Below are 22277 nucleotides of genomic sequence, written 5' to 3' on the forward strand. Positions count from 1 at the left end.
ATAAATCCATCGTTCAGTTGGGCGGAACATGATGCACGTACGCAACGGGTCCGTGTGGGTCTGTTCCACTATGTTCAAGTAGGTGCTCTCGAGAATAAGCTACCCTATAATGAAAACAAAATCAGAAGGCACTGGAGATTTTCAAACTGAAATTTTCCGGAAAGTTTCTGGCGTGCGAAAAGCAACAAAGCGGAAAACTAAAAATACACCGAAAAAGTAATTCTACTCTTCGGTATTTCCAGCACATACACACACACCCACCCCGTCATTGTATTTGTGGGAAAACTTCTAATTTTACTATCCACATTTCCACCGTTTTTGGCGCAGTAAATTTTGCTCCGACTTGGAACGCCCCCCCGGAGAGTAAATACGAGATAGGCGAGATCAGCTTTCGTGGCCATAGTTTCTAGCTACCTACCTACCTATACCATTTAAAAGAGCGATGGTTTTTGTTTCCGGTTGAAAGAACTTTTCAAAGTTGTTATCCACTAGCTCCCGGCATCAATCGACGGCTCTTTGTGGAACTGTTTTTCGCAGCATCGTGCCGGGGAACTGCGCAAGCATGAAACACAAAGGGATTAGGTACCTTACGGGATGGAATGCATTCCAATTTGAATTGTGAACATACCCGAAGCGGCATCGAAATAGTTCATTACATTGATGCAGATCCAAGTACTAACAGTAATATGATGATAATTAAGTTGATTACTAGCTATAAAATTATTTTCTAGTTAAGCAGATATTATACTATGTCAGACTCGATGGTTGAATTCGTTTCCATCAGGGTCTTATTTTCTGAGTTTCTGCTTCTTGCACTACCCCGTGAAAGCTCCCCTCGTCAAGCTTTCAACCGTAAAAAGCAATCACCGGAAGATTCTCGATTCGATTCACTGCACTAATCGAACGCTCCGTATCCTCCTCTTTTTTGCCCACATATATATCCGCATATATCGACGAGCACTCACGTAGCAATCATTTTATTTTCCACAGTCGGTATGACAACCGTGGAACCATCGCTGCTGACCACCTGTATGCCAGTGAGCAACTATACGGCCTACCCCCAACCAACTTCTATGGTGCTGAACGCCACCATGGACACCCTGGCCGGACTGGAGGCAGCCGGATATGCGGCATACTCGACTGCCCTGAGCGTCACCATCGCCATCGGTTGCAGTCTGCTCATATTGAATGTGCTGATCTTTGCCGGAGTGTACTACCAGCGAGACAAGACCCGGCTGGAGGTGAAGAGTTTGCAAAAACAGTACCAGCAACGGAGCGGAATGCACCAGCAGGGGCCGTTTGATCCGATTAAGCACGCCCACTACCACCTAGGTCACTCGCAGTCCGCAAACGTGATAGTGGACGTGGAAAACCACGACACCGGTGCACTCATCCTGGCCGGCGACGTCAAATCACCACACATCTGTTCCAATTCGATGCAGATCAATGTGATGAAGAGCGGATCACCGGGCAACGATGGTCGGAATGGTGGTGGTGGTGGTGGAGGAAGTGACGGTGGAGGTGGCTGTACGGTCCCATCAGGTCAAACCACAAATAATGCAAAAATCCCACTGGCTAATAACACCTCGTACAAGCCACGAACCGAGCACATTACGATACCGATCAAAAATTCTACCTTCACCGGGGGCACCGGACTGATGACGCTCCCCAAGCCGGGCACGGTGCACATACCGATGAGCTACAATCGGAACGAGTGCATGACACTTCCCCGGAATACCGGCATCAACGCATCCAGTATGACTACGGGTAAGTGTCATCAAATTTACATGAACTAGAACAGACCCCCATGAACCTATCCCTTCCAATTTCCTATTAGAGCAAAAAGAACCGTTACTGGTTGGTTTGTCAATCAATTTTTTATCCTAGAATTTGACATTTTCAGTAATCGATAAGGGGGTTGGTGGCCTTGAAAAATAATGCTCCACTGCAGCTAACAATCATAGAATTGAAATATTACTTTCTGGGTATTTTACCACCAGAAAGCAGTAGAGCATCCGATCCAAGTCATCTCCTAAAGAGAAATAACAAAGATAATAGCCTAAGTATGATAACTCCAAATAATTTCAATAACATTTCAATAAAATGGATACGGCGACCCATCAATTGCCAGGGGGACGCTGCCCAGTAAGTATTTCGTATCCAACATCACCCGGCCGTTAAATAGCAATAAATAGTATCTTTTAGAAGTATTGCCGACAACTAGTGCGGATCAAGATACGCCAAACCGCTTACCCTAGGTTGGGAACGCACAAAATATATGTCGTTTGTCAACCACAGCCAACCCGCCTCTGCTGGAGCTGAAATTCTATTATTTTACAGTTTATTAACGTGAAAAAGTTGCAGTATTCGCTATCTTTGTGATTTCTGATCACGTTGCCGTGATATTTTATTCATGAGTTTACTATCGGATTTTGCTGTCAGACTGGCGTGATTTATTTTCATGATTGCGGAATCTTAGTTGCGATTTTCAAAATTTCTATTGACGTTGTCGTGATATTTTAGTAACGAGTAGAGTGATTTGTTCATGATTTCAGGATCTTAGTAAAAATTTCTAATGTTTTTGTCATGAGTGCTGTGATTTATGTTCTTGATTTTAAGATCTTAATCATGATTTTCATAATTAATGTTCACGTAATCTTGTTATTTTATTGAACACCTTACTTTCGAATTTAACACGAGGAGTGGTGTTGGCATATTATTCACAGCTCTTACAATTTGAATTGACTGCAAAATGATGATATTTGCATTCAAAATTTTTATTTCATTAAAAAGTTATGTGAAAAAACAAAAGTGGGATCAAGTGTAATTTTGCACCGAAACGATTTTGTCTGTAACAACTGTCAAATAATAAAAATATTTTTTCAGGAATCAATTATTGAAAAGCATTGTAAAAGCAATCAAAAGTCAAATTATTACTTGTTTTTTTTTAAATCAATTAATTGATAAAATTAAACACCTTGTTTTTTTCAACGTGAAACGACGCCTACGTGTTGAATTCAAACCTTTATTATTCCTGTCGGACTATTGACATGTAGTAGAACGAAACGAGCTTTTATTGGGTTGCATTCAAATTTTTCCTGGCTAAAGTATTGCTAACTCGTCGCAAATAAAATTTAGTCAGCAGTGATACAAACACGTCGTCCCCTTTCCAACTAACCCGCCAGCCGCCAGGTACGGAATAAATCAATTCATTCCACAATTCCGCTAAAAGAGCTTTTATCGTTTTGAAATGGAAGATTTCCGTTTTCGATCACGAACGGAACGGGAAAGCAACACCGGCAGCACCTGGCTGGCTGGCGGGCTCGGATTAAGTGGACGGTTTATTTTTTTTTTGCGCTGCACTATGGGCCATTGTATCAACCATCTCTATTAACTGGAGTATGTTCAGACAAACAAAGCTATGGTAAAGCTTTCTGAAAAGCATATTTTTCTGGCGTGATTTATGCGAAAAATATCTAGTTTGGTATTTTCCAGAAACTTCAGTACTGGTGTGCCGGCACAAAGCGTTCTCGAAGTCAACCGAAACAGGTCGGAAGATTCCTAGCGAAAGGAGTGCTGCTGGTAAAGAAAGTGGGGAAAAGGTTCACTTTGTTCGACATCGGGGCTGGATTTTCAGGTTGCTCAACTGGAAGGGACGGATCTGTATACATATATTCCGCATTGAATTGGCGGCATCAGATGAGTCCGGCAAGTTACCTTTTCCCCTCGGGGAGGGTAGCGTTTTCTTTCATGAAGCGAGACTGCTGAATTGTTGTCCGTTTTTTGGGGTGCGGCGGTACCTAGTATTTGCCCAAATTAACGATGTTTGAGAAGTATTCGGGTATTTAGTCAGGCAGAATGAACGGCTTCATGTCAGAGTTGTATTATTTCCTCTGATTGATTCGAGAATTTGCTGACGCTGAAGTGCGGCTGGAGAACAATTGTTTTCCAGTCTACGTAATATATTATTTTCTAAAGCTTACAGATTTTTTTTAAGTTAGTTATTACTAACAGTTCAAAATTTCATCATTTATTATCACGAAATTGACAAGTTTAATAATAACTCATCATACTGTTCGAAAAATAATCCATACTCAAATATTTGACACTGCTTGAATCACATTGTATACCTAGGGTCTACTTGAAGCTATTTCACTCATATTTGATCAGTTTGTTTGCCCCTACAAAGCAGATGAAAAATTTTCAAAACGGATATAATAAAGTCAAAATGGTGCTAGAAAATTGGTCTCAGAGACAGGGACAGTCATGAAAAATGTATTGATATTGGAGAATCGAATTTCTAGAGTTGGTCCTGGAGATTTGACCTGAGAGATTTGGTATCAAAGGGTATTTAAACCCTACTATAGGTATTCAGAGGGTACGGAGCTCTGTAAGTAGGGGTTTGCCCACTACTTGAGTTATCTGTCCCTAGATGACAGGGCGGCCAAAGTGCTTCAACAACGACATTCGGATTTTCATAACACGAAAAAGAAAAGTAAACAAACAACAAAATAAATTTTACCGCATTTATTCACCCAATTTCCTTCTCTGCACATGTCGACTTGTTGCTACTGCTGGTGGAGGTATATGGTCGGATTCGTCCAACCGGCAGGGACCTCAACGGCCGAGTTCCCCGGTGTGTCGTTGGCTGCTCCGGTAGTCCTTTATAGTTCGCTTAAAAGGTGCGGTTGGCTCCATTGCTGGAAGCTAGCGGCCGGGTCGTCTACTCGCCGTAAACAATCGAGGAAGTCACCACAATGTCTTGCCAGGTACCTATGTACACTAGACTGCCCAGAAAAATAATGAATTTTTGAAAACTCAATCGGCCCACCCCTGAGTCGATTCCTAGTCCCACCAGGAGTACATGTTCCAAATTTGAAGCAAATCGGACAAGTCTAGCTACCGGACCAACGTGCCTGAAGTTTGTATGGGATTTTTCGACAATTTACATGGAGAAAACCCACCATCTCGCATTTTTGCCGCTAGATGGCACTGTATGCATCGTATTATCACTGTAAGTGAAAATAAAAAAGATAATTTAATTGTCTATAACTTTGTCGAAGACTGCTTGTCAATCCGGCTTTGTTAAAAGAAGTTATTAAACTTTTAACGAAGTGATGTCTGACTCAGTTTTCCATGGGGCCTAGCAGTGCATGGTTATGTACCAGTACTCGATTCCCACGTACTGTACATTTTTGTGAAATAACCGTTAGATTTAGCTCAATAGTATGTTCAGAAGAATTGTAGTAAATAATACTAGTCATGTTTTTTTCCTGTCACTCTAATGTACACCCTGCTAAGTTCTTCTTTGCGATGAACTGTGGAGAAGAACTTGGCTTGATCCATTGATCCTCTACAGTGAAAACGGCCGGTGCTCGGTTCCCTGACGGCATGCAACTCGTTTCAAAAAACAGTCGTCGTATGTTCGAGTTCCACTCTGGAATGAGTCATAGTGTCAGTAGGATCGTAAGACTAGTCCTGTAATGTCCTACTACGAATTATATAGCTACGAAGTCCGTTGAAATATGTGGTCAAGTTTTGCTATGGAATGGACCATTATTTGCTACAATTAGGAACAAGAAACTCGTTCTTGAGAAGCATAATAGCCATTGATTTTGTCATGAATTTGCATTTCGGCTTTGTCTCATCTCTATCTAGCAGACCAACTTAGCCACCAAATTTTGTTATAATCTTATCAGAAATCGAAGTTATTGTGCTTGCGGGACATCATCAGCGACCAGTATTTTGCTTCTGAAGAGCTCTAATATTTCGCTGGGATTTTTCGTCGATTTGGTGACCAAATCCACCTGCCAAGTACTGATGAGACAAAGTCGAATCGCAAATCTATAATTCATCAACTAATTTCGAAGAATTTGTGTTGGGGATTTTGTCTTGACTTGAGAAATGATTCATAGAAACGAGGAAGATGGCTTTTTGATTTTCATCTTTCTATCACGAACCAATTAGTTTGTTTTTGTTTTATTTTATTTTGTTTGAAACTCAGGATAAAAAAGCCATCATTAAATCGGCAAACAAAGTGGTCGTTCCCCGTAAAATTGGTATTGTAGAATCGGTATTACAGAATTGGTCTTAATAAAAGTTTCTGAAAAAAAATTGAGGAAATGGGCTCTTGCATATTCCTGATCTTTCGAAGAAGTGTGACTTTTAGAAATTCGTGGACTTTTCAAGATTTTGTGACCATTTAAACATTTGAACCCTTGTAGATGTTCGGTTTCTTCGCAATTCTTAATCCACAAAACTCGCGACGTTCCTCTTCAACTTGTAGAGATTCTTGATCTCGTTGAGATTCTTTGATTTTTGAAGATTATGTGTCTCTTGTAAACTTGGGAATCTTGGAGGATTAAAAATTCTTGAATTCTTAGGAAGATTTAGGCTCTTATAGGTCCTTATGCTCTTGAGGATTCTTGGGCTCCTGACTCATAAACTATAAAATATTCTTAAATTTTTGAATCCTGGATTCCAGAAAATTTTTGACTCTTAAACACTTGAAAATGGAAGATTGGTGGACTTTTTAAAATTGATGGAAGCTTGGAGATTGCTGGTACTTATTAATTCCTGGATTTTTTAGCCTTTTGATTCTAAGACTCTAGAACTGGACTGTTGAAAAGATACTGAACCCTTTCATAACCGGGGTCTCTCGCAGATCTTTGGGCGTTTGGTTATTCTTAAGCACAAGCCTTTAAGGGGTTTTTGAGCCCTTATCTAAAGGACTTGAACTTTTGCAGTGTATAAAACGATTGTCATTTTGAATTCATGGAAAATTTTGATCCATGGCTTCAGCAGTCCGTATAGGTTTAGGTCTCATAAATTTCTGAGCTTTTTAAGATTATTGCATTTTGAGACCATTGATTCTCAAGCTCGAGATTTCTGGATTGCTGAAAATTCTCGGACAATAGTTGTTTAGCTCTTAAAGATTCATAAGCTCTAGGAGATTCCTGAACTCTTTCTAGATTCGTGAAAATTTTTAGTGATTCTTGGACACTAAGACGCTTGGAGTATGAAATACTCCGCTTGAAGATTTGTGGATATTCTTGGAGCCTTGGAGGTTTTCCTGTACTTACCGACTAACGGACTTTTGGAGTGTTTCCAACGTTTTGGAGATTTACAAGCTGATGAAGGTTCTTGCACCCTAAGAGACTGGTGAACTTTATGGAGCTCTGATAGGGGTTCATGCACTCATACAGACTGGTGAACTTTACGGAGTTCTCGGATACTCTTAGACGACTGGAGATTCTTGGACTCCCAATATTCTAGAATGTTTGAAATTTTTCAAACTATTGAAGAAAATCTCTAAGCTCTGCTTTCTTTGACCCATGGTTATCTCCTGGATGCTTTAAAGATTTTTGGAAATTTTAGAACTCTCAGATACTTGGAATATGAAACTTTTATGGAATCTTAAGCATTCTCAGACTTGAACAAATTCTTGAGCTCCTCAAAAATGTTTGTGGATTCTTGGTCGCTTGGAAGTTCACAAGTTCATGGACGATCCTTTGTAGATTTCTGAGCCTTTGATGATGCATGGGTGTTTTTGACCTGTTGGATTCTTCGCGATTCCTGAGACCCGGACGATTATTAGACTTGTTATTAGTTATTAGATTCGCATTTTTTCAACCTTCGGAGGTTCTTGTATTTTTTGAAATTCTTGGGCTCTTGTTGTTTTGTATGCTCTTGGAGGGTACTCTACTCTGGACTCTAATATATCTTCGGACTTTTGGTTTTCTTTTTGACTCTTGGAATTCCTTGCTTCTGATTTTTGAACTTTTGTCTCTTGGACCTGGGGTTCTAAAAAATTCTTGGACTCCTGAAAATTGCACTCTTACACTGGGCTCTTGGAAATTCTTGGACCCTTTAAACTTGGTTCTTAAACTTTTAAAGATTCCTGAACTATTGAAGATTTTGAAAAGTTCCTGAACTGTTTGAGATTCAGTGACTAAGATTCTTGGCACCTCGGACGTTTGGAGATTGTCGAATGCTTGAAAATTCCTTGACCCTTAGACTCATACAGTTTCCTTCACTGTGAGAAATTGATGATTTCTTCCTGGATTTTTGAGTAATCTTGGAGATTCTTGGAATCTCGGTCACTTGGAGTAAGAAATATTGATGAACTTTTGGGGATTTTTCAACTCTTACAAATACTTGATCTATCGGAGACTTTTAAGCTCTCGAAGAATTTTTGAAGATTTTTGCCCTCCTTTCTGATTCAAAGGCTTTTAACTCTTGGTACATGAAGAACTTTGGTGTATAGTTGGAACTCAGGAATATATATTCGTAGATTCTTGGATGTTTGGGATCCTGGGGATGCTTAAAGGTTATTGAACTTTTAGAACTCTTAAACGTTAAAGATTCTTGATATCTTGAAGATTCATCTAATCAGACTCAAGAGAATTTTTGTATCCTTGACGTTCAGATATTCTTGGGTTCTTCATGATTTGAAGACATTTTGAGGATCTTGGGCTCTTAGAGAAGGTCTAACACGTGGAGATTCTTGATAGTTCGAATTTCGTTGACTATCTAAAATTATTCCTTTGATTCTGAGAGATTCTTGTACTGTTGTTGATTTCTAGGGTATTGGATAATTTTACGCAGAATTGAAATTCAGCTGACTCTCTGAAATTCTTGTACTCAAGGCGATTTGCGAAACTTCAATGATTTCACGGTTCTTGGAGGCACGTTGACTCCAGGTGATTCTTGGACTCTTGGAAAGGCATGCAAACTAGGGCATACTGAAATTTGGACACTTGGTGATTCTAGGACTGTTGGAAAAACGTTAGGAGATTCTGAGACTTTAGGTGATTCTTGGACTCCTAAGATTTTTTTACGCTTGGAGATCTATGGACAATTGTGAATTCCGCCCTGTTGGAGAGTTTTTAACGCTTTGATTTTTAGATTCTTCGAGATTTTTAGCACTAGAAAATTTCCAGTCTTTTAGAGATTTGTGAACATTAGATGACTCTTAACTGTTTAGATATTATTTGATATATTCTTGAAATATGGAACATACTTTAGCTTTCAAACTCTTGCACTCTTGGAGATTTTATTGGACTGGAATAGTCTTGAACATGTTTAAATTCTTGTAGTCACTTAGACCATTGGAGGTTCCGAAACTAATAGAGACACTTGTGCTGATAGACATTCTTGGACCCTTGAAAATATTTTGGGCTAAAGAAATGCACACTTGAAAATTCTTAACGATTTGGAAATAACCATAATGTTTTAAAGTTTTGGCTCTTTGCGATTTAACATATTTTTAGACATTTTGGTAATCTTGATGATTCTAGTACTTGAAATCATAAAGATGCTTGGACTCTTGGAGGCTTTTGGATTCTCAGAGAGTTTTGAAATCCTGGAGATTCTTGGATTTTGAGACTTTTGGAGAATTCAGAATTTAGAGATTTTTCGACTCTCTGAAATTTTTGTAATTCTGGAGCTTCTTGGAGCATCGGTGATTTTTCGACTCCTGAAGACTGTTTGAATAGGAGATTTTTTGAGTTCTTGTTGATTTCTAGTCTCTTGAGCTATAGAAAATTTTTGGACACCAGGTGATTGCTGAACTTTTTGGGATTGTTGGACACGTGGAAATTCCTGTGCTCTAGGAGATTATGAGATGGGAGGTGGTTCTTAGACTTCAGGTTTCAAGATTCGTGTACTCTTGGACATTCTTATACTATTAAAGAATCTTGGATATTTTTTGAAATATGTTTGAACACTTGGAGAGTCCTAGTCTCTTTGAAATTCTTGGATTCCTGATAATTTATTGACTCTTAGGCTTTTGAAGTTCCGTTGACTCTCAGAGATTCATGAGCTCTCCTGAAAACTTTAAGATTTGTGGAGTTTCTTGTACTCTACGACACGTGGAATATTGGAAGATTGGTGAGATGTTTAAAATCTTTGGACATTCAAAAAATCTTAAGGTTTTAGAAATACTAAGAATACTTGAGGATATTTGGGCTCTTGTAATTTCTTGCACTTATGTATTCTTGAAGATTCCTAGTACTTTGGAGATTCTTGGAGGCTTGTAAATATTGAGGCTAGAAATTCTTCAAGATTTTTTAACTCTTGGAGATATCTGCAGTATGGAACATTTTTGGACTCTTGCTAGACCCTTGCAGTTACTTGAATGCACTAAGATTTTGGAAGTTCTGAAATAAATCCTGGCACTTTTAGAGATGGTTGGGTTCTTTTTTTTATTTCTATTATAAAAATTTTAACCTTAAGGTCATTCGCCTCTTCGGGTTAGAAAAATCTCTTATGAAAAATTTCTTACCCTATGTGCGGGGTCGGGACTCGAATCCAGGTGCGCTGCGTACAAGGCAATCGATTTACCAACTACGCTACGCCCACCCCATTGTTGGATTCTTGGAGGTATTTGAGCTCAAGAAAATTCTAATGCTCTTGACGATATGAATTCCTGCAGATTTATATATTTTAATAGACAATTGACCTCATTAAATCTTGTAGATTCGTGCACTAAAGCAGATTCTTGGTCTCTTGGAAATTATTGGAAATTTGAAGTTTTTTGCATACTTGCAGATTTATGGAGTGTTATTGAAATTCATAAACTCTTTGCGATTTGTGAAGAGAGATTTTTTAAAGCTTGGATATTCTAAAAGCTTAGGAAGATTTTGGGATGTTGGATATTCTTGTACTCGCAAGAATTTACAAATTCTTGGACTTTTGACGCATTTTGAACACTTGAATTTTGTTTTTGTGCTCTGGTGCTGTGAGGATTATTGAAATTCTTTGAACTTTTAGAAATTCTTAAACAGTTGGAGGTTCTTGAACTTTCGGAGGTCCCTGGGCTCTCGTAGGTTCTTGTTGTCGATGTCACAAATCACTTTTTGGAATTAGTGACTTTGGGCTGTTCGTAAGCTCTTAACGATTCCAGAACTATTGGAGATTTTTGGGCTCCTGGAAATTCTACGATACCAGAAAAAAATGTGCATTCTTAAACTCTTGAAGATTTTACTACTCTTATAGATTCCTGGACTCTTAGAGATTCTAAAACTCTTAGAATTTTCTAGGTATTTCCTGATTCGTGGACTTTTGGGCCGTTGAAAATTCTCGTTCCCTGGAATATTCTTGAACTCCTGGAAAAGTTTGAACTCTTGTTAATTCTATGACTCTTTAAAATTCGTGGACGATTGAAAATACATGGGCACCTATAATCCGAGAGAATCTTGTATTCTTGAAGATTCTGGAAATGTGATATTTATGGATTTTTAGGATTGTAGGTCTTTTGGTGATTTGTGAACTCTTGAGTATTCTTGAAATATTGGATATTAAGCTTTTTAATATCTACAGACCCTTTGCGTTGGCTCTGTAGATTTTCGAAAGTTTAGTGCCCTTCTTAATCATTTTTTGACTATTGAAAATTTTTGAACTTCCGGAAATTGCGGGACTCTAGCAGATTCTTGTACTCGTAGTGATTCTTGGACTTTGTAAAATAGTAGACTTATGGTAATCCGTAAGCTGTTGACAACTTTGGCTTTTCTATATTCTAGAGTTTCTTAAGCTCCTACTACGATTCCAAAGATATTAGAGTTTTCGTCGACTTGAAAATTTTTCGATTCTTGTAGATTCCTGGATTCTTAAAGATTCTAAAACTCTTATATATTTCAGGTGTTTTGCAGATTCATCGATTTTTGAACTCTCGGACTCTTATAGGTTTAAAGATACTTGGGCCCTTGAAGATTCTTGGATCCTCGGATATTCTTGAACTGTTGAAACTTTTGGACTCATGGAGCTTCTTGGACTCTTTGAAATTGGTGGACGCTTGATAATACATGTCTTCTTCCAATATGAGAGCATCTTATAATCTTGAAGACATTGGAAATGTAACATTTGTGATTCTGTGAGATTTTCGGTCTTTTGGTGAATTGCGAACTTTAGAGGATTCTTAAATTATTGGATATTGGACTCTTTGATATTTATAGACGCTTGGCGTTACTTAGAATCTTGAAAGTTCTTTTGCACTGAGAATTGTTGCAAGTATTTGAACTTTTAAAGTTTCTCGGACTTTTGAAAAATCTTGAATTTTTGAAAACTCCTGAATTCTGGCGGATTCTTGTACTCGTAGTGATTCTTGGAAATTAGTGGATTCTTGGCGATTCGTAGAAACTCTTGACGATTTCAGAACTTTTTCGAAGCCCAAAGTAAACACGGTTGCCTGCTATAATACATCACTTAATTTCTCTACTGGTTCCATTATCGGTGGTCACCAGTGAGTACAAATAGACGAATCCATCCACCACCTCGATATCTCTTACAGATTCTTAAACCCTTGGAAGTTCTTGGGCCATTAGAAATTCATAGACTTTCGGAGAATTTTGAACTTATGGAGATTCTTGGACTCCTCGAAATTCCTGGACGCTTGAAAATACAACGGCTTCTCTAATCTAAAGGAAGCAGGTAATCTTGAAGCTTCTAGAAATCTGAGATTTGTGTTTATTTGAGATTTTGGGTCTCTTGCTGATTTGTGAACTCTTGGAGATCCTAGAAATCGTGGATATTAAACTGTTTGGTATGTACTCATAGTAGAATCTTAGAAATTCTTGAATTCTTTGAGATCTTAGAATTTTTAGAGATTCTGGAACTTTTGGCGAGTCTAGAACACTTTGAGATCCTGAAACTTTTGAAGGAGTTTTGGACTCTTGCAGAATTGGAGATTTTGGAACTATCGCTCAAGCTAAAAATTTTGAGGTTTCTGTGATACTTTGAGCTTATGTTGATTCTAGAGAATGTACTCTTCGAGATTCAGAAGCTAAAGAGCTTAGATTCTTAGACATTTAGAGATATTTTCACTCCGAAATATTTTTGAACTCCATCCAATTTAATTTTTTTGAACATTTTTGAATTCTGGAAAGCTCTTGGATATTTGGTTTCTACAAGATTTTTAAACTTTTAGAGATAATTAGGCTCTTTGAAATTCGTTGTATAAGCAAAGTCTTGGTAATACAATCTTTACCCGATCAGAATTCAATAACAAGATTATAACAGAACACAATTTTTGTAACATATTGTGTTATAAATAAGGTCTCGTTAGTAGTTAAAATAACAGAAATTTATAACAAGTAGCAATGCGAGATATAGTTTTGAAATATTTCTGTTATGTGTTTCTGATCGGGTAGCAGTACGTGACCTACTGTTTCGCAAGATTTCGAAGCCTCTTCTTAGTGTAAAGGTAGGGATAAGAGATTTCGGAAGATTCTTGAACTCTTAAAAATTTCAGAACATTCTGAAAACTATTGAGCTCCAGGAGATTCGTGTACTCTTGAACTCTTAAAACTCTTCTAATTTTTTGGACTCGTCGAGTTTCTCGGATTTTTGTGGAGTCTTGAGTTTAAGACTCTGGAGATTGTTAAGCTTTAGCAGATTTTTCAACTCTGGCGATTGTTAAGCTTTGGCAGATTTTTCAACTCCTTGAAATACGTGCACTCTTTTAGATTCTCAGCAGCTTGGGGATATTTGGACTATTGAAGGTTCTTGGGTTCATGGATTATTTGGCTTAACAGCTGTACAGCTCGTTGACTTGTTCTTGAGAATTTGGATATACTCGAAACCTTCAAAATTCTTGAATTCTTTAAAATTGGTGTTCTCTTGGAGATTCATAGGCTCTTTGAGACTTAAGAGCTCCTTGTCATTTCGGAAATCTCAAAGAGTATTGAAAGCTCAGAGATTCTGTGACTCTTAGAGATACTTTCACTCTGTAATATTTTTGAACTCCGTCTGATTTCATTCCTTTGGACATTCTTGAAATTTCTTGGATATTTGGTTTCTAGAAGATTTTTTAACTTTTGGAGATTCTTAGGCTCTTTGAAATTCGTCGTATAAGCAAAATTTTGGTAGTACAACCTGTAGTGGAACATGACCTACTGTTTCGAAATACTCAGTGGTCAGTGTTATTGTAAAGGAGAAGACCACAAATTTGTGGGTAGAGATTTTTGGATTTTGGAAGGTAATTGAAGTCTGGAAGATCGTTAGATTTTGAAAGATTCTTGAAATCTCTAAAATTACAGAATTTTCTGAAAATGGTTGAGCTCTTGAACCCTTAAACTCTTGTAATTTTTTGGACTCGTAGAGATTCTTGAAATTCTGCGGAGTTTTGAATTGCTGGAGATTGTTAATTTCTTGCAAAGTTTTTCAACTCCTTGAAATATGTGCACTCTTTTAGATTCGCGGCATCCTGGGATGCATAAACCTTTGCAAACTTTTGAAAATTCTCGAGTTCATGAACTATTGGGCTTAAGTGCTCTTAAGAGCTCGTTGACTTGTTCTTGAGAACTTGGATATTCTCGAAACCTTCAAAATGCTTGGATTTTTAAAAATTGATATGGTCTTGAAGATTCATAAGCTCTTTGACATTTATTAGTTTTTTTTTTCATTTTGGCAATACCAAAGTGCGTTGAGGGCTCAGAGATTCTTAGATTTTGGAGATATTTTCACTCTGGATTATTTTTAAGTTTCGCTTAATTTAATTCCTTTGAATATTTTTGAAATCTTGAAACTTCTTGGATATTTCGTTCTAAAAGATTTTTAAACTTTTGGAGATTTATAGGTTCTTTGAAATTTGTGATATAAACGAAGTCTTGGTAATACAATCTCTAGCGGAACGTGACCTTCTGTTTACAAAGACTTCGAAAGGTATTGTTAGCGTAAAGTAAAGGACCTGAGATCAAAAATTTGTCACGTAGAGATGTTTGAATTTTGGACGATACTTGGAGTTTGAAAGATTGTTGGATATCGGAAGATTTTTGAACTCTCTAAAATTCCAAAACTTCTTGAAAATTATTGAGCTCTTTGATCATTGATTTTCGTACGTTTAAACTCTTAAAATCTTGTAATTTTTTGGACTCGTTGAGATTTTTGGAAATCTACGGAGTCTTGAACTTCTGGAAATTGTAAAGCTTTTTCAGATTGTTCAACTACGTGCGCTTTTTTAGATTCTCGGCATCTTGAAGAAGCATAGACCCTTGGGGACTTTTGAAGTTTCTTAAGTTCATGGATTCTTTGGCTAAACAGCTTTGAAGCTCATTGTTTTGTTCAAGTTTAATTGATTCGCACAATTGGTATTAAAAATAACCTAATCTTCTCTTATAGGTAATATATCAATGATATGTTGATGATCTCATCGTGACTACACGAGCACAGTTTATTGTTTGTTCTTTTCTTGTCTGATGAAAGTCTGACCCTCGTAATTCATGCTCGTACTGCTGTTAAGTACTAAAAAAAGAACAGCAGGTGTCTAGTCTAGAGAAAGCATGATTTAAACGACTCTTCTTGTAATCTACTCTCACGTAGGACAGAATTTCTAGCCAGAGTGATTCCCATCTCAATTCACCTTCCCAGTGTCTTACACGGCCTGCGCCATATTTCACAAACACGTACATTATGAGACTCCATAAATCTGCCGACGACAGCAGGTGAATGTCGAACAACATATTGTCAGACAAGCAAGAAAAAGGTCCCTTCGTGCTTTACGGTCGCAGTTTACCGAATGCGTGCGGCGGGGAAATTTTATGGTAACAATTTTATCACTGTCGGAACCAGCGGCGAGATTGACGACCTAAACTAAAATTGGTGGCCTGTAATCTATGAACCAAACCAGACACACAAGCTCATACCCAAACCACAAATCGAGCAATAAATCCTACCCGCTTAATCAACCCAACCCCCATGCCCAACCATCGTTAACCAACTACATATATCGCACCCGAACGAAAACCAAACATTATCATTATCTAATTACTTCTAGAGGCTCAACAAATTAAACTACCGCCAAACGGAACTGCCATCGGTGTCCACATGCGCTCGAACGCGGCGACGGCCACCCTCGGCAGGCCGCAATCCTGCAGTTCACCGGAAAACCGGTCCCTTCACTTGACATCAACCGCATCGACGCAGCATCCGCCTCCACCGCCCTCAAGCGGCCATCAGCACACGCACCAACACCACTCACACTCTCATCTACAGCAGCAGCAGCAACAACAGCAGCAGCAGTATCACCACCAGCAACAGCAGCAAGATACCGGCGGAACCCAGCTACAGAACCTCAAGGGTTGCCCCCAGCAGTTACCCCACGCGGCTATGAGTGAAATGCGTGTTTGATTGCACTTTGCCCGCGGGTGACCCCACAATCCGGATGATGGTGAAATTGTTTAATGTTCTGTTTGTTGATCCTGTTGTTACATACACACACACACCCTCATACATACGACGACGTATTTAGCCAGAGGAGACTACTGTCGCCCTGGGTGCTCACTACTACTGACTACTGGTGCTCTTTTGACTGGTCATCGTCATCATCATTATCCTCAACCACCCTACGCTCCATTCAGGTTTAGCTTTTATGTTGATTGATTGTTGATGTTTGTTATGTTGTTTTATGGATAAAAGCGAAACTAGCATGGGGTCGGTATTGGTTTATTCCATCATGCTCGCCGGTCAGTAGGTCGAGCTGCCATTCTTACCGGTTAGGACCAGTTGCAATTGATGCCGGGATCAATGCGAATGTTTCATGGTCTTCTAACTAAGGCAAGTCGTCGTTCAAGTAAGGATAATGTTGGAGACTTCTTGTGATTGGCAGCTTCAACAACATGCTTAGCTTACGAAGATTTCCAGTGACGATCTTGAATGGGGAAATTTGCCGAGCACTTGCCAGTTCTGCAATATTCGTGAGTTGAACTTTCAAAACCACTCTATTAAGTGTTTAAACATTCCACTTGTTTGTGGTTCCTAAATAGCATCGCCAACCTGATGATATTTACCACCACCACCACCAGTTCTCGTTATGTCACGCTCAAATTAAATTAAATTGTTAACACTGGCGATTTTCTGGCCACAACATAATTAGTGTATCAATTCGTGAGTGGTTTATAAAAAAGAAAAGTAACACAAATGGCGAGTGTATAACCTCTACACTAATTACGCATTTAACGAAACTACGACGCTGTCACCAATAGTTAGAGGAAATAAAGTCTGTTAGACTATAAACGACGAATACAGTTCTACGGAACTGTGCTTTCTTTTAACAAGTCATTCAACCATAAATAAATAAGAAAAAAGTGGAACGAACCATGCCGGCACCTAATCTGATAATTGTTTGCTCCGATCAGTTATTTCTAACCAACTAACTTCTCAAACCTAAGGTTAGGAAAGTGAGTTTAGAAAAATGAAAAAAATAAGAATCATAAATCATCAGCACTAGATAATCGCCGATAGTAAATTATTTCACAAACTCATCGTGACATACCCAAACCTTCCACCCGCTCGAAAGAGGCAGACTGGTTTTCCAACAAACACAAGCGATGATGCAATGTACAGATTTTTTTCTACGAATAGAAACACTACTAAACAGAAACCAGTAAACTATAGATAAATTCAAATTTAAATTACCACTGGGTAACACTGGTGAAGTTACCGAAACTCAAGCGAAAATAGCAAAACTGAAAAACAAAAATAATTAAGAAAACAATCTTTCCAAACAGTTGATTAGTCCCGACGTTAGCTGAAGAGAGGCTAAAATAAAAACAAAAAAAAAACAATATAAATAAAGAGACAAACTGAACATTGAAGGTGTAAAAGAAATGAGCGTAAACTAGTTGATAAGTGAGGAAGAATGCCGGTCAAATACGAAAACAAAAGAAAAACACGAATGTTAAATGTTAATTGAAATACTTTAATTGATTGGATGTAAATCGAGGTGAACACTGATTTTAAGCGCTGTTTTAAAGAAGAGTAACTGAAGGGATGAAAGTATTGGAATAAAAACTGTAAAAAAATAACAATCCGAGTAACTGAGTAACAAAAAATGAAGAAATTGTGTTTCATTCGTTTTCTGTTTGTACTTTTTTGTGTGTAAGTGTTCCCTATCGTTGAACGCTGGTAAGTATGTTATTATGCCATATTTACTCATTCGTTGATTATTTAACATTTTGTCAAGCATTACAAAATGTATTACACATTTCAGGGGCTATTCGGTTGATTGGACTAATAGCAGCAGTAATGGTGAGCCTATCACAACAGCAGTAATTTTCCCCAAATAAAAGAATTCCATTTCTCCATATGCTTGCACAGAGCGTAATCACTAGCAGTAAACAGTGTGCAAAAATAATATAATTTATCCATGAAATGAAAAATGAAATTCTGCCATTGCTAAAGCTACAGCAGACACACACACATACCAGTGTAATGGATGGTAATAAAAATACGTAAAATGCATTATTTCGTCAATGAAGAATGGTTCGACCGGCTGAGTGCTGTTATTTTTATTTTTCTCATGGCCATTGGATTAATTGCCGCTGAAAACTCGGTCCGGATCTTTCATCGCACAATGCCGATTATCATTATTTTATTGTGAGTATTAAAAATAATGTAGAGCTTCAGCAAATGATTCATAACGTTGAGCAGTTTCCGTCGGTGGCTGCTCATGTATCAAAATGTACGCATATACTTATGCGGATATAATAGGTTCAGAAAATACATGTTCCAATAGAGGCTAAAATGAAAAACGCCATTATCGGACGATAGGTATGCAGTCTGAGGGACATTTCTTTTTGCACTACCACCCTTCACGTTGTGAATGAAAGTATGCCTTCTAGCCGCGGATACTAGTAATAATATGTCAATGAGCTTTAAAAATTTGGTGGCATGAAAAGCAATGTGATATATTTGACAATATCACAGTCATGCCATAAAAACCATCCAACATAAAAAAGGATCTCATTGATTATCTGATCAAATTTTCGTTATTTCCTAATGTTTCGCAGTTTAAATACTATTGTACGTACACTCAACTTAGAAGAAACATCGATAATTGAATTAATTGCAGAATTTTCATTTCGACTTCGTCTCATCAGAATCCGACACTAACTTAGTGACAAGACTAGGCTAGCGCCGGATTGACGTTTGCTCCAAAAAAACGAAACCACAATTTGTGTTCCTGAGCAAAACCCTAGTCAAGGGTGCTATCCCGTAAGAAAATGAGCTCATTTTAAGCTAATTCGCAAGTTTTCACAAAACTAGCATAGCCTCGTTTTAACCCTTTCATGCCCAACTTTTTTCTAGTGCATGTAGGGTTTCAAAACTATTTTTCCTTGAAAACGGTTGGATCAAGAAACACGAAAAGCCTATTTTCATAAAGATAGGTGTTTCTATGGCAGTGCTAGAAGCTGGTCAATTTTTACCTTCTGATGCTCAATACAATTCTCCTAGAATAATCACAATAGTCCAATTACGTGGAAAACGTAGCCAACGACAGTCTAAATTGTTAAGTTTTATCAGTTTTCAATAATATTGCACCATAACAAAGATATATGAAAAAATCATTTTCGGTCGTCAACGTAAACTGTCTCTGGCAGCACTGCTCCATCGGAATCCAATCAGACTAATTGCAATAACTTCAGTTCTAGAGCTGATCTTTGTAAATGTTAATACTCAAATGAAAGGCAATAATCACACTAATGAGCCTTACTTGTTTTTGTGAGCAAATCTTGCCTAAATCAGACGTTATAGCTGTTTAAAAACGTTGTTGTCCACAAACAACATGGGCATGAATGGGTTAAAGAGAGCATAAAAACTTTCGAATGAGTATAGTGCGCTCGCGAGCATTCGCGGGTGTCGTTGTTGTAATAGAATTAGAAGTTCGAATTCAATAATACAAAAAATAAACAATAATTAAACCAATCAGTGACTAATTTTTGGTTATTTTACGATGTAATTTTATCAAATGGATCTCTGAAGTGATGTATTGCATAAAATCATCCGCATCGTCAGAAAACGACTGAATGTAGTTCCTATAACACTAGTTTACAAAATAAAAATAAAAATCTGAACTTTAATATTCGAACACCATTTCTGATGTAAAATTTCATGCTGAATCCGAAAATAAGGTCCAAAAAATTTACAGTAGAACAGTTTTCGAGTTACAGTAAAAAAATGAATTTCACCTATAAAATTAAAAATGCGTTCAGTAAAATCCAAATATCTTCGGTTGTAGTGCATCGATATGAAATATTATAATGTTGAATTAAAGGTAATTGAATTCACTTTCGATCGTTAGAACATTTTGTTTTAGTGCGACTACTGGCTCTGACGTTATTTACGAATCTATTGAACTTTTCTTGATTTTTCGTCATTTTTTTGAAGAAGAAATGAGCGTTCAGGATAATGCAATCCTAAAAATATATTTTTATGGGAAATTAATTCCTAGTAATAACCAATGAAAATAAGCACTTATTAGTTTAAGTCGGATGGAAATTGTGACAGTTATTCAATCTTTGTAGAATTGAGATTTCTGAGTCAAGGGAGAACCGTCTCGATTTCAATTTTTTCTAGGCTTTGTTTCATAATATATGAGTGTCTCTCTGTCAGAATTCTGTTAAACAAGTAAGTGAAAGAATATCGAATGATTTTAATGTGGGGTATTATTCGAACTCGTTTATCCAAATGATTCAAGTCTTGTGATAACAATAATTTTAGGCTCAATGAAATTATAAGTCATCGAATGATTGGTATGCAGTACTGCGTGTAATATTTACAAGTGTATTACATAAAACAACACTCTTATGATACAAAACTCGTTATAAACTAAATCCTCACAATTTTGAAACGCTAGCTGCTCAACTGGATTTTGTACAATGTTAATACAAATTATACGAATCCGTAGAAATATGTGATACTACATACGTCAAGTATTATAAAATTATTAATTTGTAAAACTTTTAATTTGTTATCCTTCACAGTCGTGTTTGGAAAGTATGTAGGACATCGAATAAGACTTATTTTAGGTTTAAAATCTCAAAATCTGAAATTCAGAATGATTTAAAGAACGTAGAATATTTTGCAATTGTACTTAGATGTTTTGCACAATATATTACAGTATATTGAAATTTTGTGAACCAGTACAGTAAAATCGGTACATCGTAGAAACCAATGTGAATCCCATATAATTTCAAATTATAAACTTCAAGACGTTTTAATAACGTAAAATAAATTGTTAGTAGAACAAAACGTGACGAAATAGGTGGATAAGTCATCATTCGTGAAGCTAGTGTCCGAATTTAACATTTTGCACCGTCATAAGCTTCCGTTGTGTGTATCTAGGCTTTGTGGAGCGTGCAGCTTACAACGTTTCTTGAACGTATGCGATTCTGTATGACACATTTGAACATTTTCCTTTTTTTAATTTCCACTGACCCTGAACTTATTGTTTTAAGAAGTCTTGAATCATTTGGATAAACGAGTTCGAATATTACCGCACATTAAATTTTCAAAATTCGTCCACTTACTTGTTTAACAGAATTCTGACAGAGAGACCCTCATATATTATGAACCAAGCCTAGAAAAAGTTGGAATCGAGACGGTTCAATAAGTTGACCCAGAGAAACTCAAAAATCTCCATTCTACAAAAATTGAATAACTGTCACAATTTCCATCCGATTTAAACTAATAAGTGCTTATTTTCATTGGTTATTAGTAGGCTTTAATTTCCCATAAAATATATTTTTAGGATTGCATTATCTTGCCCAAAATATTGATCAAACGTTCATTTTTGTTCAAAAAATGACGAAAAATCAAGAAAAAGTTCAATAGATTCGTAAATAACGCCAGAACCAGTAGTCGAACTAAAACAAAATAATCTAACGATCGAAAGTGCATTCAATTACCTTTAATTCAACATCATAATTTTGCATGTCGATGCACTACATCCGGAGATATTTTGATTTTACTGAAGGCATTTTTAATTTTATAGGCGAAATTCATTTTTTTACTGTAACTCGAAAACTGTTCTACTGTAAATTTTTTGGGCCTTATTTTCGGATTCAGCACACGATTTTACATTGAAAATGACAACCAGCTTATTTAGTTCAAAAATGCTGTAAACTAGTGTAATAAAATTATGCAAAAACTCTTGAGTTAGGCTCTACAAAAGCTGTAAAGAAAATCATGTTATGTTCAGCTCACTAAAATATCGCAAAAACTGTGTCTGGTATCTCAGCTAACGGGTGTTCAATAAAAAATGAGAATGATTTCAATACCTTTCTGTAATTAAAGTAATTAAAGAGTTGCTCTCTGAACTTCCTAGAAATGAGTGGCATGTTTCTTTTTGCTCAGGTGATGTCAGTTCAATCGAAGATGGCGTCGAAACAGTAAGCACTCCGGGAGCGTGTAGGTCGGTTTTACGAAACGCATGGTCATCGTGGAAAACAGTTTACGGTAGACCACTTTCGAGACGAAAACGTGCCCGTGTGTTCAGTTTA

The 22277-nt window shown here is 37.3% G+C and overlaps 1 protein-coding gene across 2 annotated transcripts in view; it reads left to right on the plus strand.

The window, feature by feature from the left end:
* LOC131684863 (neuroligin-1) overlaps positions 1 to 17823 on the plus strand; it is an 818713-nt gene extending 800890 nt beyond the window's left edge. For both annotated transcript variants that reach the window (XM_058968085.1, XM_058968087.1), the window contains 2 exons: positions 991 to 1767; positions 15773 to 17823. In XM_058968085.1, the coding sequence (XP_058824068.1) occupies positions 991 to 1767; positions 15773 to 16125 (1130 nt within the window). In that variant the 3' untranslated portion in view covers positions 16126 to 17823. The remainder of the gene's footprint in view (positions 1 to 990; positions 1768 to 15772) is intronic.
* Positions 17824 to 22277: the final 4454 nt, after the last annotated feature.

Source organism: Topomyia yanbarensis, chromosome 2, assembly GCF_030247195.1.
Source record: "Topomyia yanbarensis strain Yona2022 chromosome 2, ASM3024719v1, whole genome shotgun sequence".
NCBI classification, from domain to species: domain Eukaryota; kingdom Metazoa; phylum Arthropoda; class Insecta; order Diptera; family Culicidae; genus Topomyia; species Topomyia yanbarensis.